Source organism: Bubalus bubalis, chromosome 16, assembly GCF_019923935.1.
Source record: "Bubalus bubalis isolate 160015118507 breed Murrah chromosome 16, NDDB_SH_1, whole genome shotgun sequence".
Lineage (NCBI taxonomy): Eukaryota > Metazoa > Chordata > Mammalia > Artiodactyla > Bovidae > Bubalus > Bubalus bubalis.
Window position 1 is genome coordinate 71,054,182 of NC_059172.1, and position 17,510 is coordinate 71,071,691.

Below are 17,510 nucleotides of genomic sequence, written 5' to 3' on the forward strand. Positions count from 1 at the left end.
AAGCGGGGAGTTTCGCTGCGGTTTAGCTGCGCGGCGGCAGATCCGCTTCCTCCTCGGCCTCCCCTTCCCCACCCCTGATTGGCTGAGGCGGCGACTGCGTCACTCGGCCGCCCCGCCTAGCTTCTGACCCCCGCTACGCCGGGCGCGCCCACAAAGGGAGGACGTCGCTGGCCAATAACAGCCAGACGGCCTCAGCGCGCGAAAGCAGCTTTAAACTCGCCCCGCCCCGAGACCCCGGTCGCGGCTATTTCTAGCAGCCAGTCCCAGGTTTGCGTGGGAGCTCCCAATCTAATTGGGCAGTTGTTTGTGGAGGTTTACTCTCTGCCCCGACTTTTTTTTTTTTTCTCCCCTTGACTTCCATTGGACCAAATCTCTAGGCCCCTCCTTATCGTATTTGTTATTGGCCGAAAGGGAAGTACCTCACCTGGAGAGGCGTCCCCGGGTCAAACTCAAGCTCTCTCCGGCGTTTAGCCCGAGGGAAGTGATGGAGAGTTTTGAGCTTCGAATTCGGTTTTATTTTATCCCATTCGACTCACTCGCCACTGGAGACACCAAAACCCCTCGCCCAGGTTTCCCCCTCGAGAAGGCCCGCCTCTGCGAAGGAGCCCCTCAGGAGCGCCGCCCGGTCGGCGTTCCGGCGGCGCTCCGTCGGCGACGAGCTACCTTGTGACGTCACCGAGGGAAGAGGCGGGTTCTCCCGCCACCGGAAGACGCCTGCTCTCTTGATTGGCTGCTCAGGACGTCCGTTAGGGCGTGTGGTCCTTTCCGTGTGCGCTCCGAGCGTGGGCGTCCCGCTGGGGGTGTGTGGCAGGGGTTTCCAGACCCGGCACCAGCACCCTCGCCCCTTCCATCAGGGGTTCGGCTCAGGGTCGCCCCTGGCGGGCGGCTCGCGAATCTTGAAGAACAGCAACGCGAACCCAGAGCGTGCCGGGGCTGCGGAGCTCCCCTGGGCGGGCTGGAAGATGGCGGCAGCATCGGTCTCTGAGACTTCGGCTTCTCAGTTCTCGGTAAGAAGCCGTTGACCTCCGAACAGACCCTGAGTCGGTCCCGGCGCCCCCTGTGCATTATCTCACTTTTCAGAGCGCTCTCGGTCCCGCGTCTCCCCCCAGTCCTGGGGAGCCGCGGGGTGGCCCCCGTTGCTGCCTCGGCGCCCACTGCTTCGTTTGAGGCTGCACCCTGCAATTGAGACGGCCCAGGTCTGTCTTTTCCCCCCGTCACCTTTCGGCGTAGCCGCCCTGGTTTGCAGAACGTTGCCTGGACTCGCAGGGATGGCTACCTACACCTTGGCCCGCGAAAACCGCGTTCCCGGGTCACGTGGGTGTAACGGCCCCTCTTGGAAACTCCGAGACCAGGTGGGCGCTCTAGTTCGTCGGCTTGATTGGCAGCTATTGAATTGTACGCAGTCGAGTGCTTCGGCGGATTTCTTTGCTTTCAGTGCCTCCTCCCTTCCTCCCAGAAACTTCGATTTGTGCTTAGCCTACCCCGAGCGCGCGCGCGCTCTTCCCGCTTCCACCATATTAAGATGACCCCAGGTTGCAAATCAGCAGGGAGAGCTGAGGTTAAATACTGTATTGGCCTCTAGAAGAATCGCTAGCCTGTTAAGGTACTAGTATTTTGTTGGAGCGGGACCCTTCGCGTTGGGACTGTAGATAGGCAGTAAATGAATGTGAAGAAGTTCAAGTTGGAGCCCTTAGCTCTTCATCTAGCAAACCTGAGTGGCATACAGACAGACTCTAGGATTACACCGATGAATAGGGGAGAATCCTTGCTACTAAGAAAGAAAGCACTGAAGAGAAGCTACACGTAATTAGGTTGTTACACAGTACAGTTTGATACATACCAACCTGCTAGAAGAACCTACGTTAAAGTGATTAGCACTTCTTGGGGGTAGGGAAGATGGAACTAGCTGAGTGGTGAAGGAATAGGAAATGCTTGTCCCAGGAGACGCAAAGGGAGGAGAAAAAGGCACCGCAGGCAATTTGGAATATGTGCCACAAGTGCTTTCAGAAAACTTGAAATAATTTGAAATAGGCAGAGGTAGTGTGAAGGTAGAGTTCGGTTAGGTGAATTGTTAAAATATGAGAAAAGAGGGAGAATATTAGGGTAAGATTGTCATAGAAGTTAATGGGGAAAAATTTAGGGAGACAGTAACAGCAGAATCACCGTGGCGAAAATACACCTTTTCCCAGTTTCACCTTTTGGTGACTGTTGCTAAAATTTGTTTTACTGAGGCCAGAAGTGATATTCAGGGTTTCAGCACAATGAAGGTAGTAAGTGTGTGGAGAGGTCAGAGAAGATTAACAGGAAAGAAGGAAGGTAACAACTGGAGTTATCCAGGAACTAAGTCAGTAAAAGGGAAGATAAAAGACAAGCTTAGCCTATTAAGTGTAAGTAGATGGATGAGATTATATCAGTCAGTTCAGTCACTCAGTAGTGGCCGACTGTTTGCCACCCCATGGACTACAGCACACCAGACCTCCCTGTCCATCACCAACTCGGGAGTTTACCCAAACTCATGTCCATTGAGTCAGTAATGCAATCCAACCATCGTATCTACTGTTGTCCCCTTTTCTCCCACCTTCAATCTTTCTCAACATCAGGGTCTTTTCAAATGAGTCAGCTCTTTGCATCACATGGCCAAACTATTGGAATTTCAGCTTCAACATCAGTCCTTCCAGTAAACATTCAGGACTGATTGTAGGATGGACTGGTTGGATCTCTTTGCAGTCCAAGGGACTCTCAAGAGTCTTCTTCAACACAACAGTTCAACAGCATCAGTTCTTTGGTGCTCGGATTTCTTTATAGTCCAACTCTCATATCCATACATGACTACTGGAAAAACCATAGCCTTGACTAGATGGACCTATGTTGGCAAAAAAAAATGTCTCTGCTTCTTAATATGCTGCCTAGGTTGGTCATAATTTTCCTGCCAAGGAGTAAGCATCTTTTAATTTCATGGCTGCAGTCACCATGTGCAGTGATTTTAGAGCCCCCCAAAATAAAGTCTGCCACTGTTTCCCCATCTGTTTACCTTGAAGAGATGGGACCAGATGCCATGATCTTAGTTTTCTGAATGTTGAGCTTTAAGCCAACTTTTTCACTCTCTTCTTTCACTTTCATCAAGAGGCTCTTTAGTTCTTCTTCACTTTCTGCCATAAGGGTGGTGTCATCTGCATATCTGAGGTTATTTATATTTCTCCTGGCAATCTTGATTCCAGCTTGTGCTTCATTCAGCCCAGCATTTCTCTTGATGTACTTTGCATATAAGTTAAATACGCAGGGTGACAATATACAGTCTTGACATACTCCTTTACCTATTTGGAACCAGTCTGTTGTTCCAAGTCTGGTTCTAACTGTTGCTTCCTGACCTTCATACAGATTTCTCAAGAGGCAGGTCAGGTGGTCTGGTATTCCCATCTCTTTCAGAATTTCCCACAGTTTATTGTGATCCACACAAAGGCTTTGGCATAGTCAATAAAGCAGAAGTAGGTTTTTTGTGGAACTCGCTTGCTTTTTCAATGATCCAGCAGATGTTGGCAATTTGATCCCTGGTTCCTCTGCTTTTTCTAAATCCAGCTTCAACATCTGAAAGTTCACGGTTCACATATTACTGAAGCCTGGCTTGGAGAATTTTGAGTATTATTTTGCTAGCATGTGAGATGAGTGCAAGTGTGTGGTAGTTTGAGCATTCTTTGGCATTGCCTTTCTTTGGGATTGGAATGAAAATTGATCTTTCCAGTCCTGTGGCCACTTCTGAGTTTTCCAAATTTGCCGGCATATTGAGTGCAGCACTTACACAACATCATCTTTTAGGATTTGAAATAGCTCAGCTGGAATTCCATCACCTCCACCGGCCCACTTGTCTTCACATTCCAGGATGTCTGGCTCTAGGTGAGTGATCACACCATCATCATTATCTGGGTCATGAAGATCTTTTTTGTACAGTTCTATATATTCTCGCCACCTCTTCTTAATATCTTCTACTTCTGTTAGGTCCATACCATTTCTGTCCTTTATCGAGCCCATTTTTGCATGAAATGTTCCCTTGGTATCTCTAATTTTCTTGAAGAGATCTCTAGAGTTTCCCATTCTTTTGTTTTCCTCTATTTCTTTGCACTGATCACTGAGGAAGGCTTTCTTATCTCTCCTTGCTATTCTTTGGAACTCTGCATTCAAATGGATGTATCTTTCCTTTTCTCCTTTGCTTTTCGCTTCTCTATCAGATCTAGTCCCTTAAATCTATTTCTCACTTCCACTGTATAATCATAAGGGATTTGATTTAAGTCATACCTGAATGGTCTGGTGGTTTTCCCTACTTTCTTTAAGTCTGAATTTGGCATTAAGGAGTTTATGATCTGAGCCACAGTCAGCTCCTGGTCTTGTTTTAGCCCAACTGTATAGAGCTTTTCCATCTTCGGCTGCAAAGAATATAATCAATCTGATTTCGGTGTTTATGGTGATGTCCATGTGTAGAGTCGTCTCTTGTGTTGTTGGACGAGGGTGTTTGCTATGACCAGTGCATTCTCTTGGCAAAACTCTATTAGCCATTGCCCTACTTCGTTCTGTACTCCAAGGCCAAATTTGCCTTTTACTCTAGGTATTTCTTGACTTCCTACTTTTGCATTCCAGTCACCTGTAATGAAAAGGATATCTTTTTTGGGTGTTAGTTAGGTCTGTTCATCTTCAACTTCTTCAGCATTACTGATCGGGGCATAGACTTGGATTACTGTGATACTGAATGGTTTGCCTTGGAAATGAACAGAGATCATTATGTCGTTTTTGAGATTGCATCCAAGTACTACTGCATGTCAGACTCTTGTTGACTGTGATGGCTACTCCATTTCTTCTAAGGGATTCTTGCCCACAGTAGTAGATATAATGGTCATCTGAGTTAAATTCACCCATTCCAGTCCATTTTAGTTGGCTGATTCCTAAAATGTCGACGTTCACTCTTGCCATCTCCTGTTTGACCACTTCCAATTTGCCTTGATTCATGGACCTAACATTCCAGGTTCCTATGCTATATTGGTCTTTACAGCATCGAACCTTGCTTCCATCACCAGTCACATCCACAACTGAGTGTTGTTTTTTCTTTGGCTCCATCTCTTCATTGCTTTGGCTCTCGTCTTTTTGGAGTTATTTCTCCTCTGATCTCCAGTAGCATATTGGGCACCTACCACCTGGGGAGTTCATCTTTCAGTGTCCTGTCTTTTTGCCTTTTCATAATGTTCATGGGGTTCTCAAGAATACTGAAGTGGTTTGCCATTCCCTTCTCCAGTAGACCACATTTTGTCAGAACTCTCCACCATGACCCATCTGTCTTGAATGGCCCTACACAGCATGGCTCATAGTTTCATTGAATTAGACAAGGCTGTGGTCCTTGTGATTAGCTTGGTTAGTTTTCTGTGATTGTGGTTTTGAGATTATATAGGAGTTGTGATTAAATTTAATTGGGAGGAAAAAAAATAATACTAGGAGAGAAGTGTTTTTCATCACTCTTAGAACATCATTTGGAGACTGAGAAAGGAAAACGCCTATAAATGTTGACTTGAACTGAAGTCTGCCAAGGCCATCTAGCCGAAGTAGTTACTAGAGTGTGGTTAACCCTTAGTCTTTTAAGGTAACCTGGACAGAAATCCTGAAAGTGAAAGTGAAGTGGCTCAGTTGTGTCTGACATTTTGCGACCCCGTGGACTGTAGCCTACCAGGCTCGTCCACCCATGGGATTCTCCAGGCAAGAATACTGGAGTGGGTTGCCATTTCCTTCTGCAGGGGACAGAAATTCTATAGAGTTTTTTAATAGGAAACATATATTTTTATATCTAAGCTCAGCTTTAAGTGGATTCTCAGCTTCCAGAGTACTCTTAAGAATATCTAGAATGCTTTACATGTCAAAGTGTAACTCTTTTAACTTGATCTTTTAAATCAAAATGTCTAATTTGGAAGTCACTATGTCTCAAAACAAAAATGACAATTTATCAGTGTATAATGGCCATGCTTTGATACTTTAACTGTCATATCAAAAATAAGCCTGGCATTTATAGCAGAATTTATAAAGCACTTTAGCTTAACAGACAACTGCTCATAAAATAAGGCAACAAAAGACCTTTTAAACCTTCAACATGAACTCAGTCTACTCATAATGAGATTTCAGAGTTGTGAATATTAACAGTTTCTGTGTATTTAACATTGATAAATCCAGCATGGGTACTCAGTTGCTTTAGTTGGGTCCGACTCTTTGTGACTCCATGGACTGTAGCCTGCCAGGCTCCTCTGTCCATGGGATTCTCCAATCAAGGATACTGGAGTGGGTTGCCATGCCCTCTTCCAGGGGATCTTCCTGACCCAGGGTTTGAACTCAGGGCTCCTGCGTTGCAGGCAGATTCTTTACTGCAGAACTAAGGGGATAGCCCCGAACCCAGTTTAGGTGTAATATAAATGGAGATGCTTTTAGTAGGCAAGGATTTTTCTTAGGTAAATTCACAAATAACACAATCTGTAAATAGCAGTTGAGCTGTAAATCTCAAATGTGAACAATTTGGAAGTAGGTGATACATTTGAATTGTTCTTATAAGCCTTTCACTGCAACAACAGCAGGAAGAGTGACAGCTAGCAGCTAACATTTATTGAATGACTGCTATGTATCAACTCACTAGTGGAGAGTATCAGGAAAATAATAGCAAGTATGATCAGGCGTAATGATACAAAAGTATATAGTCAGCATAATGTTGTAACAATATCTTTCCTGTGTTTGTTTTTTGTTTTTTTTTGTTTTTTTTTGTTTTTTTTACATTTTCCCATTAATTAATGGTCAGTCTTTCCTTTTGGCTCAGCTGGTAAAGAATCCACCTGCAATGCAGGAGACCCCAGTTTGATTCCTGAGTTGGGAAGATCCCCTGGAGAAGGGATAGGCTACCCACTCCAGTAGTCTTGTGCTTCCCTGGTGGCTCAGCTGTTAAAGAATCAGCCTGCAATGCAGGAGACCTGGTTTCAGTCCCTGGGTTGGGAAGATCTCCTGGAGCAGGAAAAGGCGACCCACTCCAGTATTCTGGCCTGAGAACTCATGGATTGAATAGTCTGGTCAACACACACTTAATGTCACTTTGGACTTAACAAGCTAGTCTCCTAATTGGTCTCTCTGGGTTTTTATCCAGGCCCATTAACAAACTTGCTCTTTATTTATTTTTCTTAGAAGTGTTTTATGATTGTTTCATAGATTTTATATGAGATTTATTTTTGGGAATCATAAAATGAATACATTCATGCCCCTTTGTGCATCTTCCTGCTTTTGTCTTTTACTCTCACTCTTTCACACACACATTTTGAGGTTATAATAATGTGTAATACTTGTGTAGCACTCATTATCTGGCAGGCATTTTAAATACTTTTCATATATTAACGTGTCTAATCCTTACAGTAATTTTATGAGATTGGCTTTAGTATCTGCATTTTCAAATGAGCAAAATAAGGTACAGAAAGGTTAATTCAGAATTATACAACTAGCAAATGTTGTGCTTTTATATTTCTGGGTACTATAGTATCTTGTTGGGCTTTGGAATTTTTAGGGTTTGTTCATATATTTGCCAGCTATAATGAACAGTCCTGTTGTGATCATCTCTGTATGTTCCTTATGTGCACAGTTTTCTCTAGAATGGTAGTTTTCAGAATGGTCTGAAGACCTTTGAGGAGATCTTCAGTATCCTTCCTTACCCAGCCACTTTGTGGGAAACCAGATTCTTTATATACATCGACCAAAACAGGGTGAATACAGAAGCAAATAAAATCTAGCAGCCTTCTTTTAGTCAAGAATTAAAGAGATTTGCAGAAATGTAAAACAGTGCCACTTAATTTTTTGGCTGATATAGTTAATTTTTATTCAAAAATTATATTTATGCTAACATGGATTTATTATTTTTAAGGTAGTAAATATCTTTAAATTTTCTCAGTTTTAATTTTTTCATGTGATGAATAGCAACTGATGTAACCCACTTACAAGGAAAAGCTTGTTGGGGTCTTAAGCAATTTTTGAGTGTAAGGGCTGCCTGGCACCAAAAGTTCTGAGAAGCAGCAATTTTACAAGTGATGGTTGGGCTGCAAATTGCAACTCAGTAATGGGTTGTAGTATATGTTCAGAAACTTAGAACACTTTTTTTTTAAGAGAATACAGAGAAAATAGTTCAGTTAATAATTTAATGAAATACTGGGTCATAGAGTAGGTGCATCTTTGGCTTTATTTGGAATTGCTGAATTGCTTGCCAAAGTGATTGTTACAGTTTGTGTTCCCATCAACAATCTCCTTTAGTCTATTTTAATAGGTCTATCCTATTTTAACAGGTGGTGTGTCTTGTTGAGAGGTTCTGTGAAGTGATATCCTGTTATTTGTGCGCCCTCTGCATTGATGAAGATGCTTTTTTTCTTTTCATAATTTTGCTAATCTTGTGGGTTTTGTTATTCTATGAAATGCCCGTTGGTAACTTTTGCCTGCTTTGGATTTTTTTTTTTTAAACTGATTTATAGTCATTCTTGATGTATTCTAGGTGTTTATTATCTATCAGGAGTATTCTAGTACTCTTTGGTTTGTCTTTTTATGATATGTTTTGATGAACAAGAGTTCATTGTTTTAATGTAATAAAAGTTATTATTTTTTTTAGGATTATTATTTTTTGGTTAAATTCTTCCTTGGTTAAGTTCTTCCAAAGCCTTAATGATATTCTTCCATATTTTTCTCTACATATTTTAAAGTTGGGGCATATTGTCTTTTATTTGCTTGAAATTAGTGTGCTGTGAGGTTGGGATCCAATTTCATGTTTTATTTAAGATGCACAATTATTTCAGCATTACTTGTTGAAGCTCATTCTTTCCCTAGCGGTTTACCATTCCAGCTGTCAGTATATTAATTTCCATATGTGTGTGGCTGTGTTACTGGGCTCTTTGTCCTATTGTTGTATTTGTTTCTGCCTGTGTCTCTACTCACTTTCCTAATGATTTTGATTTTTTTTTTAATCTAAGTGCAACTATCTGCCTTGTTCTTCAAGAGAAATGCAGCTATTCTTGGTCTTCTGCTGTTCTTCGGTGGAAATTCTAGAACTTTATTGAACAGGATAATTTAGTATTATAAACACTATGAAATTTTCCTATTTTGAAGAATATTTATATAATTCATTGAACAGATTAAGCATTTATTATCTGTTTGGAACTTAAACTCTTAATAGGATGACTATGTTTTTTCAACATGCAATTTTTCTGTGCCAACTGGGTGTCCCATCAGTCAGTTCTGACATTAGCTGGAGATAGTGCAGTGCAAACATGCAGGTTACGACACTAAGTCTCACAAGACTGGCCCCATTTCAGTTGCCACCTGCAAATTCCAGATGTCCCCAAGGAATCTCTTTCTTCCCAGCCAACTGCAGCTTAAGGAGTTCTGCTAACTCTCCCCCATCACATTCAGTAATTTGCTAAAAAGACTCAGAATTCAGGAAAACACTACACTTACAGTTAAAACTTTTTTCATTTTAAATAAAGGATACAACTCCAGAAAAGCCAAATGGAGAGACACACAGGGTAAGATGTAAACGAGCTTCTGTGACCAATCTGGACACTCCAGGAGCCTCATTGTTCAACAGTTTTTTTTTTTTTATGGAGGTTACATTATGTGGGTATGATTAATTAAATCATCAGCCATTGGTGATCGGACTCAATCTCTACCCCCTTCTCTTGAGGGCTAATTGCCTGGTAGGTTTTTTTTTTTTTTGACTATCGGAGGCCCCACTATAACAAAGACTGTCCATCACTTAAAACTTATAAGGGTTTTTAAAATCTCTGTCAGGGATATAAACTAAATACATAGTTTTTATTTTTCCACAGGACATAGAGATAATAAATATATCATGTAGGAATAAGTGTTTTTAAAAGGGTAAGAAGATAGAATGACAAAGGGTGCGACTTTAGATAGGTAGGCAGGGAAAGCTCACTGACAGACTTCTCTAGGGCTTTATCTTGCTCCTTTATCTGGGACAGAATCTTCTGCCTTTTAACTTTTTAAATTTATTTTTAATAGGGAGCATAATTGCTTTATAATGTTGGTTTCTGCCATACATCAGCGTGAATTAGCCATAGGTATACATATGTCTTCTCCCTCTTGAACCTCCTTCCCACATCCCACTTCTCCAGGTTGTCACAGAACACCAGGCTTGAGCTTGTGTCATACAGCCAATTCATACTATCTGATTTACATATGGTAATGTATATATTTCAGTGCTACTCTCTCAATTCATCCCAACCTCTCCTGACTAAATCTAAGACCAGTAACTATAAAACTCTTACAGGAAAACATAGGCAGAACACTCTGACGTAAATCACAGCAAGATCCTCTATGACCCACCTCCTAGGATATTGGAAATAAAAACAGGAATAACCAAGTGAGACCTAAATTAAACTTTAAAGCTTTTGCACAGCAAAGGAAATTAAACAAGGTGAAAAAACTTTTGAAAAATTATCCAAAAGACAGCCCTAAGAGTGGGAGAAAATAATTGTAAATGAAATAACTGACAAAGGATTAATCTCCAAAATATACACGCAGCTCAAGAAGACATACAGGTCTATTATATATTAATAAATCTAGTAATAAACACATGAAAAGATGCTCAGCATTGTTCATTATTAGAGAAATGCAAATCAAAATTACAGTGAGATATCACCTCATTGGAGAAAATGGCCTCATTGACAGATGATGGACAGAATGGCCATCATCAAAAAATCTACAAAGAGTAAATGCTAGAGAGGGCATAGAGAAAAGAGAACCCTGCTACACTGTTGGTGGGAATGTAAATTGATACAGCCACTATGGAGAACAGTGTGGAGATTTCTTAAAAAAAAAAAAACCTAGGAGTGAAACTACCATATGACCCAGCAATCCCACTGCTGGGCATATACCCTGAGAAAACCATAATTGCAAATGACACAGGTACTCCAGTGTTCATTGCAGCACTATTTACAATAGCCAGGACCTGGAAGCAACCTAGATGTCCTCTGACAGATGAATGGATAAAGAAGTTGTGGTACATATACAATGGAATATTATTCAGCCATAAAAAGGAATGAGTTTGAGTGAGTTCTAATAAGGTGGATGAACCTAGAGCCTGTTATACAGAGTGAAATAAGTCAGAAAGAGAAAAATAAGTATAACATATTAATGCATATGTATGGAATCTAGAAAAAATGCCTTTTCATTTTGATTTTCTTTCTGTGATTGTGGTTTTCATTCTGAAGGCTGTGGGAAGGTAGTTCTTCTAGCTTCTTTTGTGTGCTGTCTGGTGGATGAGGCCAAGAGACTTGGGCAAGCTTCCTGATGGAGGGACTGGTGGTGGGAAAGACTAGATCTGACTCTGGTGGGCAGGGCAAACGTTTGGTAAAACTTGAATCCAAGTGTCTGCTGGTGGGTGGGGCTCTGTTGCACCCCTGTCAGTCTTTTTGCCTGCAGGACCCAGCCCTGAAATCTACAGACTTTAGGTAGGACTGACCTCCAAGACCTATATGCAGGTCAGGGAGCAACAGTTAGAACTGGACATTGAATGACAGACTGGTTCCAAATAGGAAAAGGAATACCTCAAGGCTGTATATTGTCACCCTGCTTATTTAACTTATATGCAGAGTACATCATGAGACACACTGGGCTGGAAGGAGCACAAGCTGGAATCAGGATTGCCGGGAGAAGTATCAATAACCTCAGATATGCAAATGACACCACCCTTATGGCAGAAAGTGAAGAAGAACTAAAAGGCCTCTTGATGAAAGTGAAAATGGAGAGTGAAAAAGTTGGCTTAAAGCTCAACATTCAAGACCATGGCATCTGAAGCAGCGGAAACAGTGTCAGACTTTATTTTTGGGGGCTCCAAAATCACTGCAGATGGTGATTGCAGCCATGAAATTAAAAGACGCTTACTCCTTGGAAGGAAAGTTATGACCAACCTAGATAGCATGTTCAAAAGCACAGACATTACTTTGCCAACAAAGGTCCGTCTAGTCAAGGCTATGGTTTTTCCAGTAGTCATGTATGGATGTGAGAGTTGGACTGTGAAGAAAGCTAAGCGCCGAAGAGTTGATGCTTTTGAACTGTGGTGTTGGAGAAGACTCTTGAGAGTCCCTTGGGCTGCCAGGAGATCCAACCAGTCCATTCTGAAGGAGATCAGTCCTGGGTGTTGTTTGGAAGGAATGATGCTAAAGCTGAAACTCCAATACTTTGCCCACCTCATGCGGAGAGTTGACTCATTGGAAAAGACTCTCATGCTGGGAGGGATTGGGGGTGGGAGGAGAAGGGGACGACAGAGGATGAGATGGCTGGATGGCATCACCAACTTGATGGACATGAGTTTGGGTGAACTCTGGGAGTTGGTGATGGACAGAGAGGCCTGGCGTGCTGCAATTCATGGGATCGCAAAGAGATACGACTGAGCAACTGAACTGAACCGAACCTCCAGGAGGGCTTACGCCAAGGGGCCACCTCCCAGGCCTGCTGCAGCCAGTGCCCCTGTCCCCTCTGTGAGCCCCTGCCAGCCCACGCCTCCCCAGGAGACCCTCCAACGCTAGCAGGTAGGTCTGGTTCAGTCTCCTGTGGGATCTCTGCTCCTTTCCCTGAGCCCTGGTGTTCATAAGATTTTGTTTGTGTCCTCCAAGAGTGGAGTCTGTTTCCTCCAGTCCTGTGGATGTTCTGCAGTCAAATCCCACTGGCTTTCAAAGTCAGATTCCTTGGGGATTGATCTTTGTCAGATCCCTTTGTGAGATCCCCAAGTTGGGAAGCCTGATGTGGGGCTTGGAATCTTCACAACAGTGGGAGAACCTCTGTGGTGTAATTGTTCTCCAGTTCGTGTGTTGCCCACCTGGTGGGTATGGGATTTGATTTTATCGTGGTTGCATCCCTCCTTCCATCTTGTGGCTTCTCCCTTGCCTTTGGTATCTTTTTGGTGGGTTCCCACATTCTCCTGTCCACAATGGTTCAACAGCTAGTTACAGTTCAGTGCTTTCACAGGAAGAGATGAACTCATATCCATCTATTCCACCATCTTGAACCAATCTCCCCTTACCTCACTGACAGACTTTCAAATAGATAACTGAGTGGTGTGTGGAAGGGAGCTTTCCGAGCAGAGTAAATGTAGCAGATGAAAATGGAGTGTACTGTGCATTGTAGAAATCCAAAAGTTGGTCAGTATGGCTGGAAAATCTGGGGCGGGAGGGAGGGTGGGTAGGTAGTTTAGAGAGAGACTGGTGAGGAATGAGGTCAGTGTCAGCCTGGTGTCAGATAATGTGGAGCCATGGTAAAAATTTTGGATTTTATTTTGTGTCGGAATGCAGTTGGGAGGGCTTGATTAAGGACATTACTTGAATTATTTTCTTAATGGTAACAACTACTATCTGGAAAATGGAGTTGGGGGGACTGTGGCAAGAATGGTTCGGGGGGAGGGGAGCTGTTATGGTAGTCCAGACAGAAAGATCATGGAGAATTAGTAGTGGAATTGATGAGAAGTTGTAGAGTTTCTGACTATATTGTGTAGACAGAGACCCAACAAGATTTACTGAAAGATTGGATGTGGAATATATAGGAGAAATGACTCATCCACGGGTTTTGGCCAGATCAGCTAGGTAGGTGGTGGTAGCAGTTATTGTGCTATGCTTATGAGAGGAGTTGGTTTGAGAAGTAGATTCAATAACTTGGTTATAGACACATTGTTTGGGATACTCATATTGACATCCAAGTGGAGGAAGCACGTAGGAAGGTTGATTTGAGTATGGAGTTTCAAGAGGGAAAAGGGTGTATTCCATACTTGGAAGTTATCAGCAAACAGAGGCTTTTTGAAAGCCCTGAGAGTAGATGATATCATCAAAGGTATCCATGTAGATGGAAACGAGGAGGAAAGACTAAGCTTTAGAGAAGCCCAGCGTTAAAGTTAGAAAGGGGAAGGTGAGAGAGAGCCAGAGATTCTGATGGAGACACTGGTATGTTAGAAGGAAAACCAGATTGTGGTGTTCCTTCCACTGAAGAAAGTGTTGGGATGAGGTGATCTGCTGTATCACGTGCTTCTGGGAGATCAGTGAGTTCAGCACTGTGAAAGTCATGGGTGAGCTTGAAAAAGTGTTTCTCTGATTAGTGAGGACTCGAGTCTGATTGTTGTTGAGTTGCTAACTCATGTCTGGCTCTACAACCCCACGGACTGCAGCACGCCAGGCTTCCCTGTCCTTCACTATCTCCTGGAGCTTGCTCAAACTCAGGTCCATTGAGTCGGTGATGCCATCCAACCATCTCCTTCTCTGTCACCCCTTTCTCCTCCTGCCCTCAATCTTTCCCAGCATCAGGGAATGAGCTGATGAGTCAGATCCTCGCATCAGGTGGCCAAAGTATTATAATCTTAGGTGTTTATCTACTACCTTACCATCTTTGTTATTTAGTCGCTCAGTCCTGTCCGACTCGGCGACGCCATGGACTGTAACCCACCAGGCTCCTCTGTCCATGGGAGTCTCCAGGCAAGAATACTAGAGTGGGTTGCCATTTCCTTCTCCAACCTTACCATCTTAATCATTTATAAAGTACAGTTCAATAATATTAAATATATTCACATTGTTGTGCAACAGATCTTCAGAACTTTTTCATCTTGCAAAATGGAAACTCTGTAACCTATTAAACAACTCCCCTTTGCAACCTTCCTCAGTCTTACTAATAACCATTTCTACTTTGTTGCTATGAATTTAATTACTTTAAATATCTCATGTAAATGGAATCATAAAATATTTGTCTTTTTGTAGCAGGTTTATTTCCCTAAGCATAAATCCTCAAGGTTCATCATTATGTAGCATGTGATGGGATTTCACTTCTAAGACTGAAGTACCACATTTTATCCTTTACAATTTTTAATAGATACTTTGTATATGTAATTGTTATCAGTTTCTTATTTCTTTGTTTAATTTTATTTCAGAATAGTTCTTATAATTAATTTTTATAAAGCTGTTTTATTTTTTCTGTCTTCCTTTTGTTTTGGGGTGACTTCCGATTCTTTGCTTCAGACTTCTGGCAGCAAATGAGGACAGTGGTCCAAAGCATTCATAGTAACACTGACTTTCATTGCTTAAACCCTGATGTTCAAAATGAGGTGACAGACTTAGAAAATGGAATATATTTAGAATTACTAGTCCAAAAAAATTCATTATAACTTGCCTTTTTATATTAAAAGACTTTTCATAATTTTTGTCAATTGACCCAACCCAAGCAGTATTTTGATGATATATATGTAACATTTTTTTGAGGTTGGAATTACTTTTATTGGAGCGAGAAATACAAATTTTGAACTGTTCACTTTACAAGGTCTAGTAGGTGATGAATTTAGCAAAGATGATTCTCGTTTTTTGATTTGGGTGTTTTACTTTTTGTTTTGGTTTTTGGTAAATTATTTATACACAATCCTTTTGTTAATATCTGTATCATGTTTGGTAATACTGATAAAATTTGTTTTGAAAATCATATGTTTTGAAAACCATAAAGCTCATGGTTTATATGTTCATTAAAATGCTTCCTAACCATTGTTATTTGAATAGTACTTAAATGATAGGATTCTCATAGGTATGGAGATAAAAGGCTCTCTGTGAAGAATAGTACTTAAAGTTATATGAATATTCATGGTGTTTTGCGAGAGCTTTGGCGGTATTATATATTTAAAGAATTGAAAGACACCCTGTTTTCCAGCCACCTCCAAAACTTGATGTCAGTTTGCCCAAAAGTTTGAAAAATGCAAGCTGTTAGTCCTTGTTGCATGTGAACAGACTTTTCACAGCAGAGTAGCATTGATTTGAGAACTTCTTGAGATTTATCTCCTACCCTTTCCAAGCCCTTTTCCTTCGCTTTTAGTTTTCACAGCCATAGTGTGTGTTTTTTATTTGCTTTCTTAAATCAGCTGCAAAATTGCACGGCTTTTATTGTAGAAATACAGTCCACCATTTTTAATAAGAATTAGGTAAAATATGGTTATTTTGATGGCCTCTGTTTATCCCAGGAGGCATTGTTCTGTATTGTAATATTCATTGTTCCTTTTTACTTTTCTGGACTCAGGTTATTACAAATATACTTTATAATCATAGTTCCCAAAGGTAAGAGTTGAGAACCTAGTTTACTGTGGCTATTTGAATAAGAAAAATGGATGTCTTAGTTTTGAGCAGCTAGGAGTCATATCTTCCACTTGAGCTTTTCCCACTCTGGGTCTTTTTACCAGCACTTGACTTACAACAAGCAAAATATTATCATGCACTGAAAATCATCATGTAAAACATAATCCCAAATTAAACAATATGACAAATGACAAAATGATGTATATGTGGAAATAAAGTTTTATATTTAGGTGTTTGATAAGACTTAATGTTTTCTAGTAGCTCCTTCCTTTTTTCACCCCTAACTGAATGTAAAATTTTGAGATAAGGACTGTACCTTATTTTCTTTCTGTATACCCCCAGAGTTTTGGATATTTGATAGATACTTAGGAAGTATGTAGTTTACTGGGAATAGACTAATTTACTCACTTTGTAGCAGTTCCTGATACTGTAAGAAGATAGTTATTTACTTTTCTGAATAGATATCTTACAGTACGTATTTTTAAAAGAAAGTAGTAAATTCATTGTGAGTACCACGTTTAAGTATTTCTATGGAGCAATTGTATTCAAGTTATGTGAACATTATTTCCTTTTTATAGTATTTGGCATATGGCTACATTTAGACATGTGAAGCACTTTAAAAGTTTTATTATTTTCAAGTAATTATTAAATTCTGTTGTGTATGATCATTGACTTTTTATTTCTTCTTTTGTCGCTATCAGTGGAACATAGGTATATATACATAATATATGTGATTTAAAATTTTGAAAGGTAATTTCACATTTTTATTTTTCAGAACATCTTAGCAGAACCATCAAAGTCTAATGGAAGTATGGTTCGCCATTCCTCATCTCCATATGTAGTATATCCACCCGATAAGCCTTTCCTTAACAGTGATCTGCGACGCTCCCCAAATAAGCCTACATTTGCCTACCCGGAAAGCAACAGCAGAGGTAATAGAGCCTAACAAAATAGGTGCTGCCTTTGTGTGTTTTTTGTTGTTTAGTTGCTCAGTCGTGTCCAACTCTTGCGACCCCATGGACTGTGGCCCACTAGGCTTCTCTGTCCATGAGATTTCCCAGGCCAGAATACTGGCGCGGTTTGCCTTTCCTTCTCCAGGGGAGCTTCCCAACTCAGGGATCAAACCCAGGTCTCCTGCATTGGTGGGCAGATTCTTTACCACAGAGCCACCAAGGAAGCCCTTTGTGTGTTTACTCAGTGCTTAAAACTCTTAATTTATGTTTTCCATCTATTTTAAAATTATGTCCCTCTTCCTGTTTTGTGTTTTTTAATCTATTTAGTTGCAATAGGTCTTGGTTGCAGCATGTGGGATCATTGCGGCATACAAACTCTTTGTTAGGGCGTGTGGGATCTAGTTCCTTGTTG

At 41.2% G+C, this 17,510-nt stretch overlaps 1 protein-coding gene across 3 annotated transcripts in view; it reads left to right on the forward strand.

The window, feature by feature from the left end:
* The first annotated feature begins 667 nt into the window (after positions 1 to 667).
* The window catches only part of CEP57 (centrosomal protein 57), a 41,534-nt gene continuing 24,691 nt past the window's right edge, over positions 668 to 17,510 (forward strand). The window contains exons 1-3 of one of the 3 annotated variants that reach the window (XM_044929783.2): positions 668 to 1,007; positions 3,814 to 3,891; positions 16,921 to 17,077. In XM_044929783.2, coding sequence (XP_044785718.1) covers positions 16,957 to 17,077 — 121 coding nt within the window. In that variant the 5' untranslated portion in view covers positions 668 to 1,007; positions 3,814 to 3,891; positions 16,921 to 16,956. Of the gene's footprint in view, positions 1,008 to 3,813; positions 3,892 to 12,445; positions 12,588 to 16,920; positions 17,078 to 17,510 lie in introns of those variants that run through there. The other 2 variants (XM_006050562.4, XM_006050564.4) reach the window with 2 other exon arrangements.